We start from the raw sequence: 10,658 nt of genomic DNA, 5'->3' as shown, positions 1-10,658 counted from the left end.
TTGTATGTCGCCCTGGATAAGGGCGTCTGCCAAGAAATAAAAATAATAATAATAATAAAAGTGCAGGTCGGCTCATAAGACCCCCGTGACTCAGCCGGTCAGTTTAATTCAGTTATTAAGATAATGTGTTTGTGTCAGGAAGCTCTCATTCACAGACAGGTGGCATTTCTCCCTCATAAAGAATAATATGAACAGCTTTTGCATATTCCTGACCTCACACCACTACCAGTATTAATACACCAACACTGCCAATACTAACTAATAATAAGAATGACAATTTCTATTTGAAAGACATTTAATTTGATTTTAAAAGCACAGAGAGAACCTTAATTAGGTCTAACGAATGATCCTGATCAGCTATTATATCAATCCAGTTGATATAATCCAATCCAATTGAGGGATACAAGCAAAATAAAAACTGGCTAAGAAATCGGGCCAGAATATAAAACAGCTGTGAACAAAATCCCCCTCTAATGCAGCACGGTGTCGATGTGTCACAGGTGCTGGGGATGTGTGCTGTTGTCTGTAAGGTGGATGATGGGAATCTGCCCCACCTGTTGCCCCGCTCAGCGCGTCCTGCCCGTGGGGAGCCGAGGCAGGCAGCCGTAGGCGCCGGGGAAGTGGCTGAGGTTGATGGGGTTCCCATCGAGGCGGATGTCCTCCAGGGCCCGGCGGATGTAGCTGGGGTCGTGTTGATTGCAGAAGGTGTTCTCGGACAGGCTCTGGATGTTGTTATTCTGCGTGAGGGGACAGACAGACAGACAGACAGACAGACAGACAGAGGGATCAAACCTTTCTCTCTCTTGCTCTCAGAAGTTTAGATTCAAAATCTCAGACAAAAGAATCAGTTGGCCGTTTTGCCAAAGCACTTAAAAACACAATTACGTGAGAGATAAAACACATTAGATGACTGGTAACAACAACAACAGCGCAGTGTCTCCTCTCTGCCTTAAATCATAGTCGTTAAATACCTTATGCAAATCCAATTATGCTTCTTCTCAGTGTGCTAAATTGGTGCGTAGGTTCGGCTACCAAATAAAAACCAAGTAATTCTCCAACGCTGTGTTACACTGAGGCATTAGAGCTCAACAGGAGCAAAAATACTGTCACCATCTCTTCTTCCTTCTCTACTCACTTCTACATAAGCAACCCTAGCTGTTGTTATAATAATAATAATAATAATAATAATAATAATAATAATAATAATAATAATAATCTTCCTTTCAACTTACATAAGACACAGTACTTTGAAGCCCCTGAATTTTAATTGAGAGGAAAGCTATATAGAAATTGTTAAATATTTATATATTTTATAAGTTAAATACTGGTTCAGTGCTCATGACTTATCAACCAGTTCCATTCATAGCTTCACACACACACACACACATGCACGTACTCTCTCACACACTCTCACATGCACACGCGCACACTCTCTCACACACAGACACACAAACGCATACACACACACACAGACACACAGATACACACACACACACACACGCATACACACAGACACACAGATACACACACACACACACACGCATACACACAGACACACAGACAGACACACACACAGTCACACAGACACACACACACACACACACACACACACACACAGATACACACACACACGCACACAGAGACACACACACACACACACAGACACACACACACACGCACACACACACACACACAGACAGACAGACACACACACACACACACACACACACACACACACACAGATACACACACACAGACACACACACACACACACACACAGACACACACACACACACGCACACACACAGACACACAGACACACACACACACACACACACACACAGATACACACACACAGACACACACACACACACAGATACACACACACACACACACACACAGATACACACACACACTCACACACACACAGACACACACACACTCACACACACACACTCACACACACACAGATACACACACACAGACACACACACACACACACACACACACACACACACACACACACATTCTCTCTCACAGTCTCACACATATTGACCCAGACACACACACACACATATTAGAGAAGTTAAACACATTAAACAGCTGTCTAGTCCCTCGTCCTATTTTTAACTAGCTGCGTGTCATCTGAGCGGCTGCTTAATAATGACTTTGGCTTCGCCTCCAGAAAGTAAAGGCAGAGTCATCTTCCCGGTAATGAGTTACTTATCGCTAATGAAGCCGTGGGGTGGGCGTCTGTGCCGCGTCTGAGCAGCTGAATCACCGGAGGCTTGGAGCAGCGGAGGTGAGGGATGCGCCGGGAGACAGGGGGCGGACAGACACTAAGATCATGTCTTACTAATTTATTAGAATTTTTTGAACACGCAACTGCAGCTGTAGATCACATGAAAACATATGATATGATATACTTAGATTCTCAAAAAGCTTCTGATAAGGTTCCACACCAAAGACTGATCCTCGAATTGGAAGCTGTAGGCATTCAGGGTAATGTAAGTAGATGGATTATGAACTGGTTGATGTCTAGGAAACAGAGGGAGTCGATTAGAGGAGTCGCTTCTAACTGGAGTGAGGTTGTTAGTGGAGATCCACAGGGATCAGTACTAGGGCCTTTGCTTTTTCTAATCTATATTAATGATCTGGACTCTGGGATAGTTAGCAAACTTGTCAAATTTACAGATGATACTAAAATAGGTGGCTCAGCAGATACAATCTCGGGAGCACAGGCTATTCAAAGGGACTTAGATAATATTCAGTTGTGGGCGACACCTGTGGACAAGTGCAAGGTAATACACGCAGGTAACAAAAATGTCCACTATAATTACACTATGGGAGGAACAGATCTAGATGAAGTAACGCATGAGAAAGACCTAGGAGTCTATGTGGACTCCTCACTTTCTCCATCCAAACAATGTGGGGAAGCAATAAAAAAGACAAACACAATGTTAGGGTATATTGTCAAAAGTGTAGAATTGAGAACAAGGGCAGTGATGTTCAGACTGTACAATGCACTAGTTAGAGCTCATCTGGATACTGTGGACAGTTCTGGGCTCCACACTTCAAGAAAGATATCGCTGCTCTAGAGGCAGTTCAGAGGAGAGCAACCAGACTTATTCCAGGTCTGAAGGGAATGTCCTACTGAGAGACTGAGGAACTGAACCTTTTCACCCTGGAACAGAGGAGACTACGTGGGGACTTGATTCAAGTCTTCAAAATCATGAAAGGCATCGACCACATCAAACCAGAGGAGCTTTTCCAGATCAGCAGGGACACACGCACCCGGGGACACAAATGGAAATTGGGCTTCAAGGCATTCAAGATGGAAAACAGGAGACACTTCTTCACATAGAGAGGCGTCACAATCTGAACAAACTCCCCAGCGATGTGGCTGAAGAGACAATTTGGGAACATTCAAAAACAGACTGGATAGGATCCTTGATCACTTAGTTATTAATGGACACCAAACGAACACGATGGGGTGAATGGGCTCCTCTCGATTGGACACTTACTTATGTTCTTATGTTATTATAATGTCTCCCAGATTTGGAGATCAGAACAGGAAGTGGGGATCGGAGACCAACGGCGGGTTTTCACAGATTTGGTGCTCGGGATCCATGTTCTAGCCGAGCTCATTACCTCATTTCCTTAATTAGGCTTTTCTTTTTTATTATTATTATTCTTGCCTCTCAAACCTCTGGGAATATCCTCATAACGTGTCATTTGAGACATGAGATTCATTTATCATTATCATAATTTCCTTTTTTATTGACAAAGAGTCAATTATTAGTTAAATGAATTAAAACTGCCAACAGCGGTGGCGAACAATAGAGTCTGTACCTGCAGGTTGAGGACGCGCAGGCTGTCGGGCAGGGGAGCAGGGACGAAGTCCAGGTAGTTGTGGGACAGGTACAGGAACTCCAGGCGGATCATATCCTGTGGAGCACAAGAAGGGTGAGACTGGGTCGGCCTCACAGCAGTCCTGCCAGGCCAGACCAGGAGAGCAGTCCAGCTCAGGCCTCGGGACAGCGAATCAGACAGGGCTAGGACATGAAGATTTGATTTGTATTTATTCTTCCCACCAACATTTAATTTCACCTGCTTATTTTATTTTTCTTTCAGTATTAACAACACTATCTGGACTTCGTGCCGGTCCTGCGTAGCCTGTTGTTTTAGGGATGGAGGCAGGACTGTGGGCCCCAGGATTTTAGCTGCGCTGCATTTCTAGACGAACACTATAAAATGGACGTACAGGGCCCCTCTCCCCCCTTACCTTAAAAGCCTCCGGGCGCATGCCGGTGCTGATGAGCCGGTTGTGCCGCACGTCGATGCGCCTCAGCGTGGGAGGCAGCTCGGGCAGGCGCCACAGCCGGTTCTCGGGCAGCAGCAGTTCCTCCAGGGTGGGCAGCGTCCGCAGGGCGTCCTCACCCATCTCCGCGATCTGGTTCCCCGTCAGGTCGATGTGTTTCAGCTTCTCTGCAGAAACGGTCGGTCAGAGAAAACAAAATATGACATTATGAATCTGCCTCTATTGTTTTTACATTCTTCTCTCAGTGTTATCTCCCTGCTAGACTGTCCCCCTCCCGCCCCCCCCCAGCTCGATGACACCCTCTGCGTCGTACTCAGGTGGGCGAAATCAGTGTCCCGGACGCCTGTGATCTTATTGAAGCGGCCGTAGAAGTAGGTGGTATCCTTGGGCAGCGGGGGCACGTCCTCGAGGTCCGCGTCGTCGCAGTACACAGAGGTGCCGATGCACACACAAAGCAGGCAGGTGGGCAGGCCTGTGGGCGAGAGAGAGAGAGAGTATCGCTCAGCTAGTGTAGTCGACTACGCCCTCACTGACATGGACCCCTCCTTCATTAGTGCATTCACGGTCATGTAGCAAACCTTCCTGTGAGACCACAACTAAATCACGGTGTTCCTGAAAAGAAGAAGTCAGGCCAGCAACACACAGACACAGCCCAGTAAGCTGTACAACCTTAATCAAACATGCAGATGGGCTCCAAACAGCACAGAGGAATTTAACAAAGCAATCAGTTCTACAGAAATAACCAACATCATCCACACTTTCCTCAGCTCACAGTGCCAGCCTGACGTGACAGGACTAAATCTGCCCATTAATGATATAAATTAAATATTTCAAATCGCAGCCACAAGTACTAGTACAAGTACTGTAATGTAAGTATTGTGTCGTATGTTCTGCAGCATCATCAACACCCAGATACTGGCCTTCCTCACCACACAGTGGCAGAGTCAGAGTCAGAGTCAGATTGGCTTCCTAACAAATCACCGCACTACAGATCATATTTACACCCTGCACACCCTCATAGACAAACACGTCCACCAAAAAAGTAAATGCAAAATCTTTGCCTGTTTCACTGATTTCACCTAAAAGGCATTCGATTCCATTTGGCACGAGGGACTTTATTACAGAATTCTTCAACGTGGTGTAGGGGGTAAAGTCTATGATATTATAAAATCAATGTACACAGAAAACAAATGTGCAGTAAAAATTGGCAACAAAAGAAATTAGTTCTTCACTCAGCGGTGTGGGGTGCGGCAGGGCTGCAGTCTGAGTCAACAGAGTCAACATCTACATCAACGAGTTGGCAACAGTGTTGGAGCGGTCTGATGTTCCTGGCCTCACCCTAAATGACACAGAAGTCAAGTTCCTGCTCTATGCAGATGACCTGGACCTGCTGTCACCCACAGAACAGGGACTTCAGCAAAACCTGGCCCTGCTAAAGCAGTACTGTCAGTCCTGGGCCTTGGCAGTAAACTTGAAGAAGACAAAGATCATGATCTTCCAAAAAAAGGCCAGACCTCAGGGAAACAGATACCACTTCACGCTAGGCAACACTACCCTAGAACACACCTCACACTACACTTACCTGGGCCTGACTATTTGTGTGTCAGGGGGCTTTAACCTGGCAGTGAAGGCACTCAAAGACAAAGCAAGAAGAGCTTTCTACGCCATCAGAAGAAGATTCTATAACAATAATATTCCTCAAACTAACTGACAGTGTGATCCAGCCCATTGCGCTGTACGGTAGTGAGGTATGGGGTCCACTCAGTCAACAGGACTACACTAGGTGGGACAAACACCCAATCGATACCCTGCATGCTGAACTCTATGAACACATATTGCAGGTGCACAGGAACACACCCTGAGTCAGCTGGCCCTGAAGCTCACAGCACTGACCCCCGCTAACACTGCGAAGAGAGACCAGCATCAGGTCAGCACTGCGTACCTGCCCCCAATCAGTCAACCAAATTATAAAGATAACCAAAAACCTCCTCTCTGGATCATTCGAACAATGAAACTAAACTCCAAAGTCAACTGGATTGCTATAGGGCCCTAAACAGAGAGTCCAGCCTGGCAGTCTCTTCACTGTCAGAGATGCGAAGCAGAGACGGATCCTGACCAAGAACAGGCTCAGTGACCACAGCCTGGTCAAAGAGACGGGTCAGAACAGGCAGAGCTGTGGTCACTGAGACAGGAGAGGTGGACACAGAGAGGAGCGGCGCTGTGGTCACTGAGAGACAGGAGAGGTGGACACAGAGATGCACTTCCTCCTCCATTGCAATAAATATGCCCAAATAAGGGACACATTCTTTAATAAAATAATAAATGCCCACCCAACCTTTGAAAAAATGTATAAAAAAGAAAAACTGTCGGTCCTCCTGGGGGAGGGACACACGCCCCTCTGGCTGCCCAATATGTCACCGGAAGTGTAAATACTCATTTGTAATGTATGTCCTTGTATTTCTCTGTTTGAAAAACAAAACAAAAATTAATCTGTAAATAGAAAATCTATTTTCTTTTTTTTTCTAGGTATAAAATATAATTTATATTTTATTTTTCTGTACTTTAATACATTTCCAATACAAGATACAAGGTATTGTGATTTATAATTATATATATTTTTTATTATTTTCCATACACGTATGTATGTTCAATTGCTTTGGCAACACAAATTTGTTTGTCATGCCAATAAAGCACCTTAAAGTGAAATTGAATTGAATTGAGAGAGAGACAGAGAGAGAGAGAGATGCACAGAGAGACTCAGCAGTGAGGCATGTGGGATTAACGTCACCGGTCCACTGAATCACGACTAGGGTTAGTTAGGGTTATTCCCAGCCCAGAGAAAGATGCCCAGAGAGAACAGTAACCCCTGCCAGAGCCCAGGATAAAAAAACAACCTGAAAACAACTGTGAAAAGCCTCCCGTATTGCACATTAAAACCACTGTCAGTAAGACAATGGTGACACTGTTTTGTAGGAGTTTCACTGTTGATGTTGGCGCTGGTGGCCTGACTTGGCAATCTTAACGTTAGTAAAAAGAACAGGCTGGGCAGGGTGGTGAAGGGGTGCAACAGGCACAGCTCTCAGAGATATTAATTGATGTTATTATTCTTGTACAGAATGTGTATGTTGTGTGTCCCTGTTTTAGTGGTGTTCTGTTGTATTGTTGATCCCTGCCTGTAGAACATTTCCCAGTTGGGACATTAAAGTGATTGATTGATTGATTGATTGGACCAGAGTTTTGTTTACTGTCTTCCTGGAGTTCTTGTGTACCCAGCTGACTACGGGCATTAAAACTATATTCCAGCTTCAAGGCTCCAGTCGCAACCGTTCTCCATCTTCTCAGAGAGCCTGCCGCTGGGGCGTTCACTCACCCATGCCAGTCTGGGGCCCAAACAGCCCCGGGCCGCCGAAGTCCAGTCTTGTGGGCACCTGGGTGGGACGTGGGCGGAGTGGAACTTCCTCCTCCAGAGCTGGGGGCGGGGTCTTGTGCGGCGTCGTTTTCCGATTGGCTAGCGGAGCGGTAGAAGGTGGGGCCACGGTTCCCACTTCGATCTGCATCCAAGAGCGAGTCAGAATGATCTCAGAGACAAAACCGTGCATCAACAACTAACCCTTTCTACTCCTCTCTCTAGACGTGGTTTAAAGAGCTAAAATGCAGAAACGGCCACTCGTTTGATCGTTCCCCACCCTCCCCCCGGCCCCCAGCAATCATTGTCCCGGTCCCCTCTCACCTTGGACTCAAGGTCATCGTATGTGTACAGGAGGTGAATGGTCTCCCAGTCCGTCTCCTCGGTCAGATCGTAGTTTTCCAGGTTTAGGCTGTCGAGCCCCACGTTGCCCGGGGGTGCACAGAGACAGCCCCCCAGCAGGGACAGGGTCAGGGGGAGGTATCGGAGGATTGACGTCATCCTGGAGGTGGATTGGGGACTGTTAGAGGGTTTTTATAGATGAATAACAATAGTTGTCAAATGATGATTCCGTTGTATTAGTATTTACACTCAAGGTTGTAATGCTGCGGAGTTGGCAGTGTCTCCCAGCTCAGGGGTATTTAACATCGTAGTCACTTGGTAGTTAGTGCGTATTGTTTTGTGTCTCTTTGGGATATTTCAAACTAAACTATTCTTCTGAAATATGACACATGGACACTGGTAGCAGACTCAGAATTAAAACACTACTCTTCTACTATTCTGGAAGGGGCTGAAATAGTCTGAATCGATTGATCCGCACCATGTGGGAAGACACGAGGGAAATGATGCACCAGGTGAGGGTCACTCGACCAGGTTTTTAGGAGGAATTAGTCTCCCTCACCAGGTGAATGTAAAATCAGGCACTTGGAGGAGTTTCAGAGTCGGGCAGAAGCGAGGAGAACGTAGGATGGTTTGTGTTTGCTTAACCTGCCCTGACATCTGCTTCCCTCACTGCTGGAAATGACTAAACAGAGCATGACTTTCGCTGGCAAACACAGATTCAGAGCGCTCTCTGTGGCTCAGTTGAATATGCAAATCAAAAAACAGAAAACAGGAAGAAAAAAAAATAAAAAACTCTGCATTGCATCCTTGCAGAGTCTCTGAACTCGGTCATTACTACCAGAATCTCTACACTACAATAATGTCTGTAAATCCACAGTGCTTTCTCTTTGTGATTGTTGTGTTAAGATTTTAGTTTTCATCATTACTCTCTTAACAAATGGTGTTCAGACCCTGCAGTATTAAAACAGGGTTGTAAAAACCTACACCAGGTCATATTTCTCAGCTTTGGCCGTCAGTATTTACAGGGTTCAGTCAGTTTCCAATGCTACCCGATTATCACAGCAATTTCATATCAAAGGATGTCTGAGCACGAATCGCACAGCATTAGAAGTGTATCGGTTTATGTGACGGCAGAGGCATCACAGCAGAAGAAAGCACAACAGCAGCAATCTGAACACTTGTCAAAGCAGCGGTTTCCTTTAAGGTAAATTGTATTCAAATTATTTGTGGTGCATAACAAACAGAGAAATGTTATTTTAAAATAGAACAAACGACTGTTTAGTTTTCTCTTTTCTCCTAAAAGGCATATGTACTCATCTCTTGGATAAAATGTCCTATAACACGCTGGATGAACTCACATTTGTTAAGTACAAAAGACACACACACATATGAAACATGTAAAGCCAAGCGGAGGCCAGCAAAGCAGTAAAGCTCCCTAAAGAATAGAAATAAAAGTTAAAGGAACGCAGAAAATCTAGCCAAAGGAATAATAATTAATAAGAAACCAGGACCAAAAGACAGAGACACACAAAAGAGCCGTGAATGAAGTCTTGAAAGAATTACAGTCATTTTCAATTCTCTGCAGGAAGACCGGGCCCACAAGTTTTAGACCGAGAACGAGTCCACCAGGGCCCGGCGCACTGTAATCCCGTTAAAAGAAGAAGTTGGGGAGACAAAAGCTTTGATTAAACATTAATGAGCAGCAATTTGACTCGTTACAAGAATAGCAAAGATACAGAAGCCTTTTGTGATGTACATATATATTATTCATCGAAGGCACAAGAGCATACCTCGGTCTTTCTGCGTCCGAGTCCGAGTCTCTCTCTCTCTTGTTCTGTCTGATCTGTAGTTCTGCAAGTCTCCGGGGAATGTGTGCAATGGACCCCCGTGGCAGTTTTAGCATGAATGACAAAGGTTGGGGGAAGGTGAGGCCACTTGAGGTTATTTACTCAGCTGTCAGTAATCTGTGCCTCCCCCTGGTTAACCCTGTACTGCCCCGTGTCAGTCACCTTTGGCCTCTGCAAGTCTGGCTCCTCAGATTGTCTAGTCAGAACTTTGTGTTGGGGTTGAAGTGGGATAATAAATAAATACACAAATTCATGCATACATATTATTCCAGTCTAATAAAGACTGCAGTCACCAATGGATTACCAGGCATCTGCACCTTTTTAAATATGAGGTAAAGTAAAACAAAGCTGCACACACATTTAATACACACATACAGAAACAAGTGAGTAAACAAACAGGTGAAGAAGTGCACCCTGGGAAACACCAAGTTACTGGAAAACAAACAAACAAGAGGACTGAGAGAAAGGAACCACTTTTCATGGCAGTATTACAGTATTGCAGTTTCCTCATTGCCTACACCAGCTGAACCACAGGAGAATAAGCTCAAATAAATAAATTAAATACACAATAACATAGATAAGAATAAATAAACAAAGTGAGTTTCAATGGCCCAGGTGAGGCCTCCGAGCCAGGCATGCCTGACCTTGATCCAGACAAGTCTCATTCCATTTCCACTTAATTTCAAGCAGAATAATCGCACAGATAAATGCATTTCGGTGGCCTCCCCGTTCACCGCACAGC

General features: G+C 45.2%; 1 protein-coding gene across 2 annotated transcripts in view; it reads right to left on the bottom strand.

Moving 5' to 3' along the window:
* Positions 1-277: 277 nt before the first annotated feature.
* The window catches only part of optc (opticin), an 82,948-nt gene continuing 72,567 nt past the window's right edge, over positions 278-10,658 (bottom strand). The window contains exons 1-7 of one of the 2 annotated variants that reach the window (XM_066703200.1): positions 9,860-9,987; positions 8,052-8,229; positions 7,692-7,872; positions 4,635-4,793; positions 4,286-4,488; positions 3,853-3,948; positions 278-737 (exon numbers count right to left, since the gene is read on the bottom strand). In XM_066703200.1, coding sequence (XP_066559297.1) covers positions 567-737; positions 3,853-3,948; positions 4,286-4,488; positions 4,635-4,793; positions 7,692-7,872; positions 8,052-8,229; positions 9,860-9,972 — 1,101 coding nt within the window. In that variant the 5' untranslated portion in view covers positions 9,973-9,987 and the 3' untranslated portion in view covers positions 278-566. Of the gene's footprint in view, positions 738-3,852; positions 3,949-4,285; positions 4,489-4,634; positions 4,794-7,691; positions 7,873-8,051; positions 8,230-9,859; positions 9,988-10,658 lie in introns of those variants that run through there. The other variant, XM_066703201.1, reaches the window with a different exon arrangement.

This window comes from Amia ocellicauda, chromosome 5 (assembly GCF_036373705.1).
Source record: "Amia ocellicauda isolate fAmiCal2 chromosome 5, fAmiCal2.hap1, whole genome shotgun sequence".
Lineage (NCBI taxonomy): Eukaryota > Metazoa > Chordata > Actinopteri > Amiiformes > Amiidae > Amia > Amia ocellicauda.
This window is presented reverse-complemented; position numbering and strand designations above follow the sequence as displayed.